Raw genomic sequence first — 20,876 nt, 5'->3', positions numbered from 1 at the left:
TTACCAAGTTAGATCAGGTTAGCCTCTGTATTTGAGATGTAGGATTTCTGCCTAGTTCCTGGCAGTGAGGTGGGGATAATGTCAGGCTTAGAGGCCACTGAGGAAGGACCCCTCTGTCCTCTCCCTCATAGTCTTGATCCACCTCTGTGCCCTGGCAGTCCTAGGAAGGAAAACATCAACTGTGCTACTTCTTCAGACTTGAAATTTAATATGAAAGGGAGAAAGGTGATGGTATCTGACCTTTGTTATTTCCTCAAAAGAATAGAATCTAGGTTCTACCCTCTGGCCCTGGACACCCTAAGCTGCCTCAAACATTCCAACTACTGTCCCCTCCCATAAGAGTTAACCAATCTAGGCCTGCCAATCATTCTGCAAAGGGACAGTGTTTAGTTGGGGTTTTTATTGCCCTGAAGAGACACCGTGACCACAGAAACTCTTATGAAGGAAAACGTTTAAGTGGGGCTGACTTACAGTTCAGAGGTTTAATCCATTATCATCCAGGTGGGTGGCATGCAGGCAGACACAGTGCTGGAGAAGGAGCTGAGAGTTCTATATCTTGATCTGCAGGCAGCAGAAGTAACTGTGTGCCCCACTGAGAGTAGCTTGAGCAAATGAGACCTCAAAGCCCACCCCCACAGTGACACACTTCCTCCAACAAGGCCACATTTACTCCAACAAAGCCACACCTCCTAATTGTACCACTCCTATTGCTAACTGGGAGGTCCAGCCTCCAGTCAGCACCAGGGTTTGCAAAAAAAAAAAAAAAAAAAAATCCACAAACTTTCTGATGGTAGCTTTCTCTTTTACTTCATCTTTAAAAATCCCCTCTGAAAATCTCTCTTGCTCTCTCTCTCCTGCCTCGCTACTAATCCTCTCTTTAGCACCCTCTGCACACCCACTCCCTCCACACACCCCAACACACACACACACACACACACACACACACACACACACACACACTCACTCACTCTTCCTTCTCCTCTCTCCCACAGCCAAACTCTGGACAAATATGAGTTACATTTTCAGGGTCACAAAGCAATTCTTGAGTCAACAATCAGAGACAGAGCCAAACTGATACACATAAGGAATCACATAGTTTCTCTCAGGCTAGGAAGGTCATATTGACTGGCCAGTGAGTAACACTTGGCCAAGCACATAACCTGAGTGGTTAGCATTCCAAGAAGAGAATGACATTTAAAAATTAGGACTTAACAATAACAATTAGTTGGCTGAACCTTGAGTGGTTGGGATACGTGCAGAAAGAGAATTGCAGGGGATTATGTCTGCCAAAGTTGTTTCAAGTCTGACTTTGATTCAGCTACAAACACCTGGAACTTACGTTTGTGTATTCTCTGCAGGGGCAGCTAGTCTGTTCTGAATTTGTTCTGAAATCTAAAATTAGCTGTCTTTGTGACTTAAAATACTGTTACTTTCCTGTGTCAGTTATGAAAAATATTCTAGTATTATTTCTATTCATCAGAATTATACAGCTTAAACAGAAATCATCTTCCTGACCATCCACAGCTATAAGTGTGCCCAAAGATGGAATATTTTTATGAGATAAACACACAAGCAGTGGGGAAAATACCCATAGCTGTTATGAGGGAAGAAATAAAGTGGCAGGGCTGGGGATTTAGCTCAGTGGTAGAGCGCTTGCCTAGCAAGCACAAGGCCCTGGGTTCAGTCCTCAGCTCTGGCAAAAAAAAAAAAAAAAAAAAGAAAGAAAGAAAGAAAGAAAGAAAAAGAAAAAAGAAATAAAGTGACACGTGAGAAAATTTACAGACAGAAACAACCAGTCATTTACAGTCAGTGACTCCTTAGCCTTGCCAGGTGGGGCTCCCTATCAGGTGGGTCTGGTGGGTCAACCTGTTGAATACTAGTTGTCACCTGCTGTATACTCCCACAGCCTCCTGTATACTCCCTCTGGGGCTATTTTCTTTCAAACCACCACAGACAGCCTCCCAGGAAAAAACAGTCTAAGGCAATGAGAGAAATAATTATCCTCTTAATGAGATATCTCCCAGAAGCCCCTCTAGTCTACCACCCAGGAAAGAAAAGGGTTTATCTGGTTATATGTCCAGGTAATAGTCTCTCACTGAGGAAAGTCAGGACAGGAACTTGAAGCAGAAACCATAGAAGAACACTACTGGCTTTTGCTTAGCTAGCTTTTTTCTTTTTCTTTTACATTGCATTTATTTATTTATTTATTTATTTATTTATTTATTTATTTAGTCATCTTATTTCTTTATTTCACATGTGTGCCACAGAAAACCTGTGAAATCAGAAAACAGCTTATAGAGATCTGGTTCTCCTACCACATGGGTCCCGAGGACTAAACTCCAGCTCTTCAGGTTGTGTGGCAAGCACCTTTACACACTGAGCCATTTTGTTATCCCTTTAGCTATATTTCTTGTATAACCCAGTATATTCCGCCTCCAAAAATGGTGCCACCCACCATAACCTAGACTATCCTACATCAGTTAAGGCAATCATGACAGTCCCTCACAGGGGCTGGAGAGATGGCTCAGCAGTTAAGAGAACTTGTTGCTCTTCTTGAGAATCCAGGTTTGGTTCCCAGCATTCACATATCAGCTTACAACCATTTGTAACACCAGTTCTAGGGAATTCAAACTCTCTTCTGGCCTCTGAGGGCACCAGGCATGCATGTGGTGCTCACACCTATACATGCAGGCAAAATGCTTAAACACATAAAATTAAAATAAATATTTTTTTAAAAAAGATAATCCCTCACAGACTGTCAACAGACCAACCTGATAAAGGCAATTATTTAACTGAGACATTTTTTCCTAGTATTTCTAGGCTGTGTCAAGGGGACAGATTCTAAATAGGACATGGTTCCTCAATTGCTTAAGAGATCATTACTGTTAGGCCTGACTGCCTCTCTGAGTTCTAGCTCAAAAAGCATAACTTGTAGATACCAGCCAAGAACCTAAGCATTTAAATGTGAAAGAAGATTCTATAGTTTTTTGTTTTGGTTTGGTTTTGGTTTTTGTTGTTGTTGTTGTTGTTGTTTGGGTTTTTTTTTTTGTTTTGTTTTGTTTTGTTTTGGTTTTGGTTTTGGTTTTGGTTTTTCGAGACAGGGTTTCTCTAGGTAGCTTTGTGCCTTTCCTGGAACTCACTTGGTAGCCCAGGCTGGCCTTGAACTCACAGAGATCTGCCTGGCTCTGCCTCCCGAGTGCTGGGATTAAAGGCATGCGCCAGCACCATCGGGCCGATTCTATAGTTAAGTAGCTGAAATATTTAATTTTCTAATGCTATAGGCAAAGCTCTGAAATCTCTTTTTAAAAATTAGGTATAAGCTTATCTTAAAACAGAAAGAAATGAGCCACTCAGTGAGCATGTGGCTAGTGGGTTTAACAAGATACCATTGCCACAAAAATATCATCTAAGAAACCTGGAAAAACAGACATTAACTGCTCTAGTCACCCATGCCTTTCAGAAAAACAGATAGTACCAAAAAGTACTAAGGCCTTACCTATCTATTCTTCCTCTGTATAACCTTCCTCTGATAACCCAGGAGGAAAAACGAAGCCACTTTTGTTTGACATAGCACAAAAGACAGAGACAGTCGTTAAAATAGTATGCAGCGGGCCCTCTCTCAGGAATGACTTCACCTTCAGTGCAGAGACGTTTGGCCTTGATAAAACAAGTGACCTCATTTGCCTACTTTTGACAGAAACTTCAGGATTTCTTGCAGCTTGACTGTATTGTTAGGATTTGCTAAAGCAATAGACCTTACAGAATGACTCTCTCTTATATATAGAAAGGGGGTTTATTAGAATGCCTTACAGGCCCAGCTAACCCAACAATGACTGCCTATGAACAAATGTGACTTATGCTAGGCATCCATCTTGCTACCCACTGGCCATTTGTCTCTGACTCCCAGAAAGGTCAGTTCCCGGCACCCTGACTCATTGACCCTCACCTAGAAATGATATGACTAACTACGTCTTTGGCTTCTGTAACTTGCTTACACTGATACCCAAAGATTATCTGGGGTCACTTACCCTGACAGAACAAATCAGTTTTTTCTTGCCTGCATTGGTATTGTGGGTCCTCTCCCCTTCCCCCAGCAATCTCAAATTTGGCTCATAGATTGTTTGTCCTGCCAGTAGCTAATCAATACATCTTTTAATTATAATTATATTGAGTCTCTGGTCTTTTCCCTGGGGTCTCAAACTCCATAGCACAAAGGTCTGAGAATCTCATAGTTGTTTGGTCTATGAGTCTGGATGTCTCAGCTAGTTTTCAGTATTTTCTGGAATCCTGAAGAAACAGCCTTGAGTGCCAGTTACAGAATGGACTTGCTAGCCAGGTGAGGGCAAGCAGACAAAAGAGAGAGCTTCCTTCCTCCATGTCCTTACACAGGCTTCCAGCGGAAGGTGTGGCCCAGATTAGAGGGGGGCTCTTCCCACCTCAAAGATATGGGTTAGAAGTGGATCTTCCTGCCAGGTGATGGTGGCCCACGCCTGTAATCCCAGCACTCGGGAGGCAGAGCCAGTCGGATCTCTGTGAGTTTGAGGCCAGCCTGGTCTACAGAGTGAGTTCCAAGAAAGGCTTCAAAGCTACACAGAGAAACCTTGTCTCAAAAAAAAAAAAAAAAATCCCTTACAAGTGTGCCCAGTCATTTTGAGTTTCAGTCAATTCCAGATGGGGTCAAGTTGACAACCAAGAATATCCATCACAATGGCCACATGGGTTTTAGATGCCTCTACTTCATCCTCTGGACCTGATATTGAGACAGTGGTTCCAAGACACAGAGATATTCAGCCAGACAACTGAGGATTGGTCTGTAGAACAAGTTCCAGGACAGCCAGGGCTACACAGAGAAATCCTGTCTTGAAAAACAAACAAAAAATTCCCCTTCAAGAAGTCATGTAGGAGCTAGGCATGGTGGTTACATATCTTTGATCTCAGTAGTCTTTGGGAGGCAGAGGCAGGTAGATCTCTGTAAATTTGAGGTCAGCTTAGTTTACATAGTGAGTTCAAGACCAGCTAGGGCTACACTGAGATGCTGTCTAAAAAAATTAAGAGGGGGGGTGTCAAATGTCAAATAATAAGCACAGAAAAGCCTTACTTCAGAGCTTGATCCCTCTCCTTTGTCCTTGTGATGGCTCCTGGCAGCCAAGAAATTGGATAGGTCCAGTATCTGGAGGGAGCCACAGGCAGGTTCTCAATGCCTAGATTGTGAGAAAAGAGGCATCAGAAAACCTCTGGAGGTGTAGGTAAATCTCCTGTTTGTCTATAGCACACATTTGTGGAACTAGTGGAAAATCTGGATGTAGCATTAATTCCACTTGAACTCCACTGGCTCTTGCTGGAAAAGCTGAGGTGGAAATTGGCTGTTGGGTATACTAATGAAGCCACCAAATGTTTGCTTTTGTCTGGTCCCCCTTGACTGTATGGATGTTCCATCTTTTTAAGTTGTTATTTGATTCGTCTGTGTTTTCTGGTGTGTCCATAAGTCTGTTGCAGATGAGGGAGCCAGGAGCCAGACTGAGCAAGTGAGGGAGAGAGCGAAGGAATGGGCAAGCTGTGGTGTGCACACACTCCCCAATGGCTAGTGTGTCTCAGCTCTCTCCTGCCATGTCCTCTATGTCCAGGGCTCAAATTTCTTATCTCTAAGCCTTCTTTGCTCTCAGCTTACTCTGGCCCCTCTCCCTGGTCACTGGATTCAGTTTTACAGGGATTCAGGTTATCTTTTAGGTATGGATATTATTAAAATGATGTTTTATGTTGTTCTACTTCAGTGAAAAGCTGGCTCTGGAGTTGGGTTAGGCTTCTCTTCCTCTAGACCCAAGCATGCTTGTTTAAAAGTTTCCTCAAAAATCTCTCTCCTGTGCCAAGCAGGGCACCTGACTATGTGTCACAGAAGGGAAAGAAACAAGACAAAAGGGTAGACTGTTCCCAGTGGAGATTATTACTACTCACCCCATACTCTTGCTGGTTTGGGTTTAACTCTAAAATTTTTGCTAAAATATGAATTGTATCCCAAGATTTGTAAGACTATTATGAAAACTTTTCTGTACCTCAAGATTTATAAGTTAATTTGGTATGGTTAAAGATACGTAAAATCTATAATAAAAGGTTAACTTAAAACTTAGAGCAAGAGGGTTGATGATTGAAAATTTATACATAGGTAATAATCTTAATTTACAACAACATACTATATGTATAACTTGGACTCAACTCTTGTTTTAAAGAAAATGGGTGTTTTTGAATAACAGTGGGTCTCCAAGATATTTTGGATTGGGATGAATCTTTGTGTGGTGGTTCTATCCTGAGAATAAAAATAACAGATGAGGGAAAAATGATTTTTTAAAAAATGAGGTGGATTTTTAAAAGGGGGTGGGGTGCACACCTTTAATCCCAACACTTGGGAAGCAGAGGCAGGTGGATCTCTGGGTTGGAGGCCAGCCTTGTCTACATAGTGAGTTTCAGGATAACCAGGACTACACAGAGAAACCCTATCTCAAGAAAAAAAAATAGGATTTAAAAACAGCATATGTTTGATAACTAAGATATTAAAGCTATACTTACATGCTTTTATATGAAAGGAAAAAATACAAATAGAAATCTTTATAGATGGGGATTATAGGGAATTCTCTCTTTTACATTTGTAATGTTCTTTGACATAATGCCTGAGCAACCAGAAAATTTTGGAAAAAAACAACACTAAAGAGGCTATGATGATTAAAAATATAATCTTTTTTTTTTTTTAAGCTGAGGATCGAACCCAGGACCTTGTGCTTGCCAGGCGGATCTCTGTGAGTTCAAGGCCAGCCTGGTCTCCAAAACAAGTTCCAGGAAAGGCACAAAGCTAAACAGAGGAACCCTGTCTCAAAAAACCAAAAAAAAAAAAATTTATATATATATATATATATATATATATATATATATATATAGAGAGAGAGAGAGAGAGAGAGAGAGAGAGAGTCATTTTTATTTCTCAATGAAGGCAACTTAAATGAGGTTTTGTCCTCTTTAAAAATATGGCTAAATAATAGGTCTTCTAGATGTCAGTTTTATCTCAGAAAAATGTCACGTGTTAAACCAAAATGTTTGTTCTTGAATGTTCTCAACATTCACTGAGTCTGAACACATCATTGCTTTGATATATGCAAAGATTTTTCTAGTGGTTTTTTTCCAATTCTAGTTTTCCTTTAAATAGAGGGCTATGACCAGATACATACCTGTGCTAACAGAATACACCATCTCAGGACTCACAGGACTAGGCCTAAGAAATCCCTTTAAAAGGGCCAAGACAGAAAAGGTTGCCAGAACCAGAACCATGCAGGAAAACTCTAGAAAGGAAGCTGTCTAAAAAAGAAAACAAAATCAGCCCAGGTCACCTCCTGGCTTAGGGCTATTGCCTTGGGCCGGGTTTGATGCCAACCTGACAGTCACTGCCAGGGACCAGCATCCCTAGTTGGGTCTTCTGATTAAAAATATGACTTTAAAGAGATCGATAGAGATAGCATCTGGCCAGTGTTTGGGGCAGGCTGGGATGACAGAGAGCTGTATTATTCTAGACAAAGAATAACAGAGGCTCGAGAATGGTCACTAGGATGAAAAGGGATAAAAAACACACATGGGGAAGGAGGTAAGAAGCTAAAAAGTCAGAGCCACAGCTATGAGCGTATGATGTACAAGACAATGGCCTAAGGAACTTGGAAAAGAACCTATAGAATATCTCTCCTTGCCTAAGGTCTGTCCAGGCTACAGAAACTGATTTGAACTGTATATCTGGCCTCTTCGCCTCTGCTAACTTTATTGAGCTTTAGCATTTGGATAAACTGAGTCCTACAAGAAACTGTGATATTATAAAATGATGCACCATGAAAGGATCAGAAAATGAAGATTCCCAGTCTCTCTATAGACTGCATTTATGAGTTGAAGTTTTATTTTGATACTAAAAGAACTTCCATTCAAGAACTGTAATTTTTAAGGCTATAATTAGGACCTGTAGGTTAATAGTCAGTCATCCTATAAATGATCAGATTGTTTGCTGTGCTCTGAACCATGCTTGTAATCATGCTAAGAACAAACGTAATTGATTGACAAGGATAAGCTTTACTTAACATTCTGTGTACGGTTTCAAGGTTAAGCCTAAAACAAGTAACTAACAACAAGGAAAGTTTATGTGAAGTCAGATATACTTAATAGATAGCCTTCAAAAACTCCTCAGAGATCTGTTGAATATGGTATTTAAAGTGTTTAATAAAAAAAAAAAAAAAAGGCTCCCTAGGTTCAGTCCTCAGCTCCAGAAAAAAATAAAAAATATAAATAAATAAATAAAGGAAGGAAGGAAGGAAGGAAGGAAGGAAGGAAGGAAGGAAGGAAGGCTTCCTGTGATAGACAAAAAACAAAAAACAAAAAAAGACTCCACCTGGATTGTGGTAACCAATAGGAAAAACTGCTCCAATGCCTCATCAACCTCCAGGACCCTGCCAAGACGGAACAAGCAGGACACTGGAGAGTTGACTGTGCTTCTTTGCCTTGCCAAGGCAGGCCAATCTCTCAAGTTCCTCATCCACAAGAAAGTCACTCGGATTGTTTAGATTTGGCAGCTGAAGGCTGATGCTACCCTGTGTGGCAGTCAAAAAGTTAATGCTGTCCTGTGTGACCGCTGGAGACTGAAGCCAGCCTGCCTTCCCTGAGGTTGCTAAGAGAGAGCCTAGGGTAATTGTCCAGGCAACTAGCAAGTCACTTCATTTTCTTGTTACAAAGACCATTTGGTTTATGCTTCTTGCTCAGATCTGTCCTTCTGAGATCTCTGGTAGTGTTGATGGCTAACTGTAGCTTCATCAGTTTAGCAGCAGCTGCCTGCTCAATTTCATATGTGAAAATCAGGTCTTGATTTTTTTTTCTACAGTTTTTTTTCTTAGAGTTTTTAGGTCTCCTGATGAGAAAGGCAAACTCATAAAACAGATTTCAATGTAACTTTTTACCATTTTTCTATTTAAAAGAACTTGCTTTGCAATGATCAGTAATCAATCACTTGTGTCTCATGGTAAAATACTGAAGAAAAATGGGAGGTTGAGGTTGCTGGGTTGTGGTGGTACACACCTTTAATCCCAGCACTTGGAAGGCAGAGACAGCTGTGAGTTCGAGGTCAGCCTGGTCTACAGGGAGAGTCAGGACAGCCAAGGCTACACACAGAGAAACTCTGTCTCTGTGAAAAAAAAAAAAAAAGTTTTGAGGTTTATGCAAGTTGTAAGGATCTGAGAAAATAATTAAAAATAATAATAATAAAACTTAAAGATGATATATGGTGTTAAGACTTCAAAGGTTCAGAGTTTTAACGAATTAATCAATGGAGTTCTGATAAGCTGTTAACATGGCTCTGGTACAGTGCTGGCTACTATAGTCACAAGCTCAAACTCTAAAATTTCCTTTGGCTGTTTTCCAAGTATAAACTAAAAGGTGCTTTTCATCCTGCTGAAAACATCTCTGTGCTATAGGGGTGTGTGTGTGTGTGTGTGTGTGTGTGTCTGTGTCTGTGTCTGTGTCTGTGTGTGAGTGTGTCTGTGTGTGGCTGTGTGTGAGTGTGTGTCTGTGTGTGTGTCTGTGTGTGAGTGTGTGTCTGTGTGTGTGTCTGTGTCTGTGTGTGTGTCTGTGTGTGTGTGTATCTCTGTGTGTGTCTGTGTCTGTGTGTCTGTGTGTGTCCCTCTGGACAGAGGAAAATGTGTTAATGCTTTTAGTCCAAAATCATTTTGGGGGTCCCCAAGCTTTTACTATGACTCAAAGGTGTGGGTCCCCTGCCTTTTCTACACTGTGGATTTATGTAAGGATTACAAAGAGTGGTAATGCTAATCTATCTCAAACTTTTATAACTTTTAGTGAACTTTAAGTTCATTTAAGCTTCAGAGAATTTCAACTGGGATCTGCCTGTTACAGGTCAAATGGACTCCAGGAAGTACTCCTGTCAATTAACAGCCTAAGCTTCCCCACATAGTGATAACTCCTAGAGGGAAGTTCTACATGTAAGATTTTCTTTTAAGTTCCTAAACTTTAACTCTGTCCCATATCTGTCTCAGCAGATTTCCCCATGGCTGACAGACAGCATCCTGATATCAGCTGCAAACTGCTCTCTTAGTTCAGGTTTGCATTGCTGTGAAAGACCTCATGACGGCAACTCTTATCAGCAAAACCTTTCATTGGAGTGGCTCACTTTCAGTTTCAGAGGTTTAGTCCATGATCATCATGGTGGGGAGCATGGAGGCATGCAGGCAGACATGGTGCTGGATGAGAGTGCTACATCAGCAGGCAACAGGAAGTCACTGACAGACAGTCACACTGGGTGGTATCCTGGGTATAGGTAGTCTGAAAGCCCACCCCCACAGTGACACACTTCCTCCAACAAAGCCACACCCACTCTAACAAAACCACACCTCCTAATAGTGCCACTCCCTTTGGGGGCCATTTTCTTTCAAACCACCACATTCCTGATCCCTAAAGCCATATCATAATGCAAAAATACATTTAATCCAACTTCAAAAGTTCCCGTAGTCAATAACAGTCCCAAATTTGTTTTAAAGTCCTAAGTCTCTTCTGAGATGCACGGAAATATCTTAACTGTAATCCCCAACTTCACATTTTCATGCAATAGTTTCTATACTAGGCCTCCATTCAGGGACACCCCTGACACGTTTGACCTCAGTGGCTTTCCGTAGCTGAAAAGGAAGATTCTATAACCCCTTTCTTCTAGCCTTAACTCCAAAACCAGAACCACATGACTGAAGCTGCCAAGTTCTGCTGCTTACTGGGGCTGGAACATGGCCCCCTCATTCAATTACATCTTCACCAGCTTTCTGTCCTTCACTGCCTAAGTTTGGCAGTCCTGAAACTTGCTCTGTAGACCAGCCTGGCCTTGAACTCACACCTTGTCATCTTGACCACCCCCACGGCTGTCAAGGCAGACCATGTCCACACCTGGATAGATCACTCCCAGATCAAGTGTATCACAGGGGATGAAGACCTGGCTATAGAAAACTGGACTATCACCAAGGCCTGCAAAGATCCACTAAAGATAAGACAGATGTGGGTTGTAGACTTATAATGTTTTGTCTATGTCCCTTCCTGCTCTTTCATGGGATATATGTCTAGATCCCTCTTTAAGAGCAAATGCAAACTTGCCATAAATGTCTCACAGCTATGGCCACCACTTCTTCAGGTGGAAATTACGTCCTTCACCTCTTGGTTGAAACTGTTTGGTTTATGTATGCTGACAGGCTGCACCCTTGCTTACCTATTTGACAGATGCATCGTCCCTGAAATTCTGTATCTTGGTATCCCTGTTCTCCTCAAAATACATTTATCATGGTCCAGGAGATAGAAAACACATGTATCCATGGACACAGGTCCTTCTAGCTTCCATGTTCGGGGAAAACATGCAGTTCCCCTCCTTGTATTAGCTCACAGACTAAGCTTTAGTTTTGGTTTCCTGTAGCCATGCTGGCATTTCTTGGAGGGACCACAGGCTGGAGCAGGTCAATCAGAAAAGGGCAGATCCTGAACACCTCCACTCCAGCCCCCTACGATTCTGGAGTACTACCTCAGAGAGAGAGGTTAGGGACTTTTCTAAGGCACTTATAGATTCCTCCAGAGCCTGTATATCCTGGTTCATAGCGGCTTGGAGCTGTAGGATGTGTTGAGTTTCAACTAGGGCAGTTGCTCCTGTTCCTATCCCAGCCGCAACTCCCCCCATAGTGAGACCTCCTAACATAAGGGCTAAGGTCAGGGACACAGGTTCCCTCTTGGTTCGGGCGGGTCCCATCTCAAATTGAGCATAAATGTCTTCAGGCTCATGATAGGTTATCCTGGGAAACAGTTCTATTAATACACAAAAGCTGGACTCATTGCCTTGTAGTAATGACCAGGATGCACAGTGGGTGAGTCCCGTGTCGCATGCCCAGTAAGTTCCATTAGGACTAATGGAATTTCCGGTTCCCGAGGTCACAGTGGTATTACAGAGGCCACGATGGGATGGGGGAGGATTCCCCAGGCATAATCCCTGTCCAGATACTTCTGACAGAGTCAGCTTATGTTGGGTCTCTCTCAGGCATCGAGCGGGGGGGTGGGGTGGGGTGGGGGGTGTCCAGCTGGGAGTGCAGGCCCTGTACTGCTACCCCTTCATAATAGGGAGGGAGGGAGAGTAAACATAGCCAACATTCCTGAGTTCGGTTAGGCTGGGTGGCATTTAGGGTGGAATAGGCTCCTTGCAGTAGACCAAGGAGTCGATCCCCTGTTCCTAGGCGGGTCCTGGCGGGGGCCGCAGTTGTTGGGGCTGCAGTTATGTTGGGAACATTCATATTGGGTGACATAGTGGGAGTGGGGAGTTGCTTACCCTGTCCTGTCTGGGACGGGGGGTTCTGATCTGAGAGGACCGAGTTGGGACCAACTGACAGGGGGGTGGTTTCTGCCTTGAGCTGAATTTTGAAGGTCAGGCCTTTGTTAAACCCTGTCATATAAAACCTGAGTCCCCAAGTATGCCCGGACTGCCATCCTCTGTCCTCCTTGCCCTTTTCAGTGAAAGAGATAACAATGGGTAAGGGGACAGTTCCCTCAGTGCTGACTGTACATTTGTTGGGGCTGGAATAATTTTTAGACACCGTTATCAGGTCCCAACTAGAGCTGGGCTTCCAATAGGCCCCGCCGGTGGTCTCACATCCCCATTGTTTGCAGAAGAATTCCTCATATCCCCCACATCTACGGGCCTCATTCCGGTTGCGGCCATCATGGGGACAGACATAAAAGTCATAAGTGGACAAGGAACAACGGGTGTCTGCATTGATACATCCAGGTCCCCTCTGTGGGAGATGGCCTCGTCCTCCCCCAGGTCTGATTGACCGGGCCGTGCGAACCGGGAAGTCAGAGTGACTCAAATGAGCAATGTCCCAAGCGTCCAGGCCCGCTACCAGCTGGCAAATATTGGGAGTTAGGGGGGGCCACCAGGTGTGGGGGGAATGGTTAGCTGTGGTTGACCATATGGTCTCCCCGGTTTGGGATATAACTTGCCAAATGAGCCTTTTAACCTGGTGAGGGGACCCTGACCCCAGGGTTGGGAGAGGGGTAAGAGTAAGGAGGAGAATCAGGCACGAGAGAGTCTTATCTTCAGTGGATTTTGAGTGCGCTGTACCTTCCATGTGGACTCCTTGGCGCTGGTCGGGTCAATCTCCTTAGCAGCCTTCACGTGGGAGGCGTGGACCCAGGCAGCAATCCCGTCGACCTTAAGAGCGGTTGGTGTGGTCAGCAGGACGGTGTATGGTCCCTTCCACCGTGGTTCCAAATTCTTGGTCTGGTGTCGCCGAACCCAGACGGAGTCCCCGATCTGGAAGGGATGAGGGACTATTGGGTGGTCCAGTTGCTCTCGGTAGGCTGCTGCCAGAGGTTTCCAAACTTCCTTCTGTACCAGCTGGATGGCCTGGAGGTGTGCCTCTAAGGTAGGGCTGGTAGCGAAGGACGAAATGTCAGGATGAAGGAAATTCACAATAGGTGGGGGGGGCCCATATATAATTTCAAAGGGAGTCAAACCATAGGGTCCGGGGGTATTCCGGGCCCGGTAAAGGGCTAAAGGGAGTAGGAGCACCCAGTCTCTAGAGCCAGTTGCAAGTGTTAATTTGGTCAAAGTCTCCTTAATGGTTCTATTAGCTCGTTCTACCTGTCCTGAGCTCTGGGGCCGGTATGCACAATGAAGCTTCCAATCAATCCCCAGCAATCTGGCCACCCTCTGACTTACCTGGGAGACGAAGGCAGGCCCATTATCGGACCCCATTACCTGGGGCATCCCATATCTGGGAAAAATGTCCTCCAACAGCTTTTTGGCCACGACGTTGGCTGTTTCCTTCTTGGTGGGGAATGCTTCCATCCATCCAGAAAAGGTGTCCACAAAAACCAGGAGGTAACGGTAGCCATAGAGTCCGGGCTTTACCTCTGTGAAATCTATTTCCCAATGAGTCCCAGGGCGATGGCCCCTTAGGCGGGTTCCCTTGCCTAAGTGGGCCTTTCCGGGGTTCACTTGGGTGCATGCTGGACAGCTAGAGGTCACTTGCTGGAGTATTTGGTCCTGGTTCAGTAGTATAGCCCCAGAAGTCTCGTCGGCCAGTAGGGCCTTCATTTTGCCCTTGCTTAGATGGGTCAGTGCATGAAGGAACTTGAGCATGTATTGGGTATGGGAAGTAGGCATGACTAGTTTGTCTTCTTTTGTATAAGCCTGCTTCTCAGAGTCCCATTCCGCCCCCATTTTCTTTGCTAGCTCATGGTCCTCAGGGCTGTAGGGCATAGGGCCTCTGCCAGGCAGCGGGTGACCCTGAGGAGCATCAGCTGCCCTTCCTTGGGTGGTTGGGAGGCTGCGGCTCGGGCAGTTAGGTCAGCCAGCCTGTTTCCCCGAGCCACTGCTGTGTTCCCCTTTTGATGCTCTGGACAGTGCATTATACTGAGCTGCCGTGGGAGGAATAGTGCTTGTAGGAGATCCAGAATCTCCTTTTTATTCTTGATTCCTTTACCTTCTGAAGTCAGGAGGCCCCTTTGTCTGTAGATTTCTCCATGCATATGAGCAGTGGCGAAGGCATATCTGCTGTCAGTATAGACTGTGAGTCTCTTACCTTCTGCCATCCAGAGGGCCTGGGCGAGTGCGATCAGCTCCGCTCTCTGGGCCGATGTTCCAGCCGGCAATGGCGAGGCCCAGACCACCTCTGACTCAGTGGTGACAGCTGCTCCTGCTCTTCTCGTCCCTTCCTCGAGGAAGCTGCTCCCGTCCGTGAACCAGACATAGTCTGAGTCCTTTAATGGTTGATCGGTCAGGTCTGGACGGGTACCGTGCGCTTCCGCCAGGATCTGGAGGCAATCATGCTCCCCCGAGGAGGCAGGCAGGGGTAGTAGGGTGGCCGGATTGAGGGAGACTGTGGGGCCGAAAGTCACTCAGTTGGTATCTAGCAGCAAGGCCTGATAATGAGTCATTCTGGAGTTGGAGAGCCATCTGTCTGGGGGCTGCCGGACTAGGGCTTCCACCGCATGGGAGGATAGCACAGTCATTGGCTGACCCAGAGTCAGTTTACCCGCATCCTTGAGCAGGACTGCAATAGCGGCCACCATGCGTAAGCAAGGGGGCCATCCAGTGGCTACCAGGTCCAATTTCTTGGATAGATAGGCCACCGGCCTCCTCCAGGGCCCCAGTTTTTGCACTAATACCCCTTTGGCAAAACCTGAGTTCTCATCCACGAATAGTTCGAAGGGCTTAGTTAGATCTGGTAGGCCCAGGGCTGGTGACTCGAGCAATGCTCTCTTAATTTGTTGGAAGGCCTGTTGATGTTCTTCCTCCCATCGGAACATAATTCCCGGCTTAGTGAGAGGATACAGGGGGGCAGCCAGTTCAGCAAACCCAGGAATCCAGAGGCGGCAGTAGCCAGCCGTGACCAAAAATTCTCGGACTTGCTGAGGGCCCTTGGGAGGGGGGATTGAGACAATTGCCTCTTTTCTGGCCTCGGTCAGCCATCTTCGCCCTCCCTCCAGGGTGTAGCCCAAATAGATAACTTTGTTTTGGCATATCTGGGCCTTTTTGACTGAGGTCCTGTAGCCCTTCTCCCCAAGCCTGGTCAGCAGAGCCTGAGTTCCTTCCAAGCATTCGGTCCGGCTCCTGGCGGCCAAGAGGAGGTCATGTACGTACTGGAGCAGAGTCAAGGTTGGGTGCTCTACCCGGAATCCGGCTAGATCTGCATGGAGGGCCTCATCAAAGAGTGTTGGGCTATTCTTGAACCCTTGAGGGAGCCGGGTCCAGGTCAGCTGTCCTGAAAGCCCGATTTCTGGGTCCCTCCATTCAAAAGCAAACAGTAGCTGGCTCTGAGGATGCAGTCTCAAGCAAAAGAAAGCATCTTTTAGATCCAGCACCGTATACCAAGTATGGGTCGGTGGGAGGGTGCTGAGGAGGTTGTAGGGGTTAGGTACTGTGGGGTGTATGTCTTCTACCCGCTTATTGACCTCCCTTAAGTCCTGGACCGGTCTGAATTCCCCCGTGCCTGGTTTCTTGACGGGTAAGAGGGGAGTATTCCAGGGAGATCGGCAGGGTTTGAGCACTCCCTGGTCTATTAGCCGCCGGATGTGGGGTTTAATCCCCTCCTGTGCTTCCCGAGACATGGGGTACTGTCTGATTGAGATTGGGGCTGCGGAGGCCTTCAATGAAATGACGAGGGGCGGCTGGTCGTGCACAAGCCCCAAGCCTCCTGTTTCTGCCCATACCTGTGGAAACCTGTCTAGCCAGTCCTGCATCTCACCCGGTGGTTCTTCAGGGGGCTCAGGCTCGAAAAGGCGGTATTCTTCTTCCAGATTTAGGGCGAGGACTTGTAAAGGGGTTCCCCCAGGCCCCGTGACCATGGGTCCTCTTTCATCAAAGTAAATCTGTGCTTTTAATTTGGTCAGTAAGTCCCGGCCCAGCAACGGGTGAGGGCAGTCGGGTATATGTAGGAAAGAATGGGTTACTTGCCCCGACGCCAACTGGACTTTTCTTTCAGTCGTCCACCAGTATCTCCTACTACCGGTGGCCCCCTGGACCAAGGCGGAACGGTCACAGAGGGGGCCCCCAGTATGGGTCAGGACCGAATGTTGGGCCCCCGTATCAACTAGGAAGGTTATGGGTTGCCCCCCGATCTTGAGGGTTATCCGAGGCTCAGGGGGGGCTCCTGGCCTGGACCCCCCTAGTCTTCCAGATTAAGGAGGTCCACAGCCTTGGGTCTGGGTCATCGGGGTCCCTGTGGTCTCTGTGGGCATTCCCGAGCCCAATGTCCTTTTCCCTTGCAGTATGCACACTGGTCCTTTTCCAAGGTGGGTCGCCTTCGTTCTCCCATCCTAACTCCCTCTCTGTCCTGACCCTGCAACACTACAGCGGCCAGTGTCTTGATCTCCTTGTGTCATCTCTTGTCCCTCTCATCCTGCTTCTGCCACATCCTCTCCTCCCTTTCCTCCGGGGTTTCCCTCTTGTTAAATACTTTCTCTGCCTCCTTCAGCAGATCCAAAATATTCAGTGTTGACAGTCCTTCTAACCTCTGTAACTTAGTCCTGATATCTGGGCTCGACTGGTAGATAAATGACAGGATTACTCCTGGCGCCTGCCCTGGGTCCTCTGGATCATAGGGGGTGTACATTCTATAAGCCTCTTTTAGCCTTTCTAAGAATGCGGCAGGCGTCTCCTCCCTTCCCTGGATGGTGCTTCTTACCTGGGCCAAATTAGTGGGCCGCCTAGCAGCGGCACGGAGACCCGCTAAAAGCAACTGGCGATAGAGACGTAGGTGTCCCCTACCTTCATCGGTGGTATAATCCCAATTCGGGTGCGTGAGGGGAAAGGCTATGTCAATGAGATTGGGGAGCTGGGTAGGTCTCCCATCTTCGCCAGGGACCAGCTTCCGTGCTTTCAGGAACACCCGCTGCTTCTCCTCCACAGTCAGGAGGGTCTGCAAAAGCTGTTGGCAGTCATCCCAGGTTGGCCGATGGGTCACTAGGATAGACTCAATCAAGTTGGTTAATGCCACGGGATCTTTGGAAAACAGGGGGTTAAATTGTTTCCAGTTATAGAGATCAGAGGCCGAGAATGGCCAGTACTGGAGATGGCGGCCGGGCCCTTCTCTGAGGGGAAAGGCCTTGGATTCCAGGGGGGTGTCATCCCGGCGGGCCCAAAGGCGACCGGCGATGGGTGAGGGAGCCGGGGTCCCCCCTGTGTCCCCGCCAGTTGCCATCTTCTCAGGGGCTGCTGCCCCTCCGATGGCCGTCGTCCCTGTTTCCGGTCCCGCGGCTGGCGCGGCCAGTGCCGCGCGATAAGGCGGCGGCTCAGCTGTTAGGAGGTCAATGAGGGGAGAGTCTAGGTCGGAGGGGAGGATGGAAGGCTTGAGAGCCTCTTTGCGGGGAAGTATAGGGTATAAAGAGGAGGAAGAAATCGCAGGAGGTGCAGAGGGCGGGGGAGAAGCCAAAGGGGTTGTGGAGGGACCTAGGAGGAAGGGCTTGACCCATGGAAATGGGTTTTCTACCAGGGATCTCCAGATGGCTATGTAGGGGACCTGGTCCGGGTGCCCGTGGGGTTTGGGGGCAAAAATCTTCCCTTCAACCTGTGAAATCAAAGAGAGGTTAAAGGAGCCCTCTCGGGGCCAGCCGACATCCATCATAACCCATTCGGCCTCGCAGAGGGTGGTCCATTTATTCTTTTTGATGATGACTCCTTCATTGTTCCCACGGCCTTTTACGTCCGACCAGTGGTCGAGGGTGAGGCTCAGGGGCGTAGCGACGGTTTGTCCCATTCTGGTGTCTAGATAAAGAAGAATTAGGCAGCAAACAAGAAACAGACAAACAACAGACGTGACAACAAATCGCGCTGCTCGGCTTCGGTGCAAAACCGAAAGCAAGAACTCAGTCGGGGATTGGGAGGCTTTGCGCCCCCCGTCCCCTGCCAACACCACGTATCCCTCGGATACCTGGGAGGCCCCAAAAAACCGTGCCCCAAAGGGGACTTCAGACTCCCGTGGAATGTCTTCCAGGGTTGGTGAGCGAAGTCCGGGCTCGTCAGCCCCTTCAGCCTCATCCCGATACAGAGCACTAGGGGAGATACCCTAGTGCGGGACTCAGGCGGCCCGGCCTCACGGCAAGTCTGCCTGCCTCCTCTCCCGGCACTACAATCAGGCGGCCCGGCCTCACGGCAGGCCTTGCCCGCCTCCTTTCCTGGTCCCTCCCGACGCTGCGCAGGAACAGAACTCAAACATAGAAACAGACAGCACAGAGACAAAACGGACACAGGATGGCTCGAGCTTAAACACAAATACCGAGGCCGGCCGGCTTACCTCCTGATAGTGGGTTGGTGGTCTGTGAGTAGAGGGTCTCTGCTCCTGGCTGGCTCGCCAAATGAAAGACCCCCGGAGAGGTCTCCCCTCAGGAGAGACCCCCGGCTCAAGGAGCACGCAGAGACCACGGATCAGATGCAACAGCACGAGGTTTATTTAAACACAGGTACCTAGGCCAACCAAGTCTCTCAGAAAACTTGCGCGCCTCTGGGTTGGTAAGATGGGTTTTTATAGCAAGAAGCGCGGGGAAAGCATTAGTCAAAGGGTTCTGATTGGATAATTTAAACAAGGCGCGAATGGTTACAAAGCTCTGATTGGACAATTCAAGTGAGGCGCGAATAGTCAAAGGGTTCTAATTGGACAAAGCTCTGTCAAAGTGAGGCGAATATATGAATATAAATCAAATGGGGCGTGAACTCAGGCTCAGGGTGGTTTGTGGGTTTTTCCCTTGGTAACCAGATATGTGTGTTGACTCAACCCCTATCTAGAATTCCAGCTGCTCTGGCCCTCCCGCACTGACGCCAGGCAGTCTGCCCCTGACATCCTGCTTATCTATCGGCTATCTGGGCTGCGGTGGGGCCATTCTATTTCCTGGAACTGTCTTTTGTTCCCTTATAAGCCTTGCAAACATAGCATTACTATAGGGGTGCCGGGGGGTCTTTCAGGCCAACCTTCAATGCAGAATGGTCAAAAGGGGTACCTTCCACCTCTTTACCATCTGTCTGGTTAAAGATACTGTGTATGGGAAACTCGAGCATCTTGACCAGGTCCCATACATTACCACTTGGCAATATCTGATAGAAAGCCCCCCTCTTAGTTGAAGCACTTCCTGCCACTGGTTCCAGTGATCCTGCAGGTGAAAAAAACAGAGCTGCCGAAGGACCATAAGCCAGCAGTCCTGCCCTCTTCTGGACCAGAGGAAGATCTCTGCCTGCCTCCCTATGCTCCATTGCTGGCCCTCACACCAGTGACTGCTCCTGCCCCACAGATAGGTGCTGCTGAAGTAGGCCTGGGAGAAGGGGAGGAAGGCATGGGGAGTCCCCTTCACATCTGGTACCAGACCATGAAATAGGCATATTCCAGTGAAGTGGCCCTGCCTCTTTGGGCTTCCAGGCCACCAGATCAGGCAGATCATCAGTTTGTGTCTCACATTCCCTTTGCTACTCCAACCTGTACAATTGGAAGATGCAGAACCCCAAATTTTCTGAAAAACCATCCACCTTATTAGACCCCCCCCCCAGATTCTGTAACAATTATTTACTAACCCACTTGGGATGATTGTGAGCAGTTTTTACAGGTACTTTTCACAACTGAGGAGTGAGAGCAGATCTTGGCCACCACCCAAAAATTGGTTCCAGGCTGAATGGCCGTTCGAGCCAACATTGACGAAGCATTTCCTTTAACCTGCCTGGAGTGGGATCATAACAACACCACATGTAGGGAGCAGCTGAAGGTCTACTGCCAGATTCTGATGGGGGTTCTCTGTGAGGCAGCAAGATGGCCCACAATTTTATCCAAGGTAGGACAGGTAGTTCAAGGTAAGGCTGAGACTCCAGCAGCTTTTCTGGAGTGGCTGATGGATGCTTACAGAACCTTCACTCCTTTTGACCCAAAAGCAAGAGAAAAAATCAATATGGTTTTTGTCAACAAAGCAGCTCTAGACATCTGACGAAAGCTACAATGACTGGATGGATTCACAGGTAAGCTATTGGCTGAGCTCATGGTAATAGCAGAAAAAGGTTATAACAATAGGGAAGCTCCTGAAGAAAGACAAAGAGACTTGCCAAAGGATTACTAATGGCCACAGGGAAAGAAAAGCCAAATGCAAAGAAGTTCAAAAGCACATAGGGGAAGAGGAACTGGGACAGGCCCCTCTGTGAGGGTGAGATGGAAACTCATTCCTGCCTTCAGAAAGACCAATGTGCCTATTGCAAAGAGATGGGACACTGGAAAAATGAATGCCCAAAGAAACAAGGGGGAGGGGCCAAAGGCCTTAGAGATAGAGGAGTTCAGTGGCGGAGGCTATTGGGGCTCATG

At 47.1% G+C, this 20,876-nt stretch overlaps 1 protein-coding gene across 1 annotated transcript in view; it reads right to left on the bottom strand.

Moving 5' to 3' along the window:
- LOC118581894 overlaps positions 1-16,392 on the bottom strand; it is a 36,866-nt gene extending 20,474 nt beyond the window's left edge. Inside the window, 5 exon segments of the mRNA XM_036184301.1 lie at positions 12,692-12,944; positions 13,133-14,239; positions 14,296-15,658; positions 16,038-16,120; positions 16,258-16,392. Of these exon segments, the coding sequence (XP_036040194.1) occupies positions 12,692-12,944; positions 13,133-14,239; positions 14,296-15,658; positions 16,038-16,120; positions 16,258-16,392 (2,941 nt within the window).
- Between the last annotated feature and the right edge of the window lie 4,484 nt (positions 16,393-20,876).

Source organism: Onychomys torridus, chromosome 4, assembly GCF_903995425.1.
Source record: "Onychomys torridus chromosome 4, mOncTor1.1, whole genome shotgun sequence".
Classification (NCBI taxonomy): domain Eukaryota; kingdom Metazoa; phylum Chordata; class Mammalia; order Rodentia; family Cricetidae; genus Onychomys; species Onychomys torridus.
Note: the sequence above shows the minus strand (reverse complement) of the source record. Positions and strands in the feature narration are given on the sequence as shown.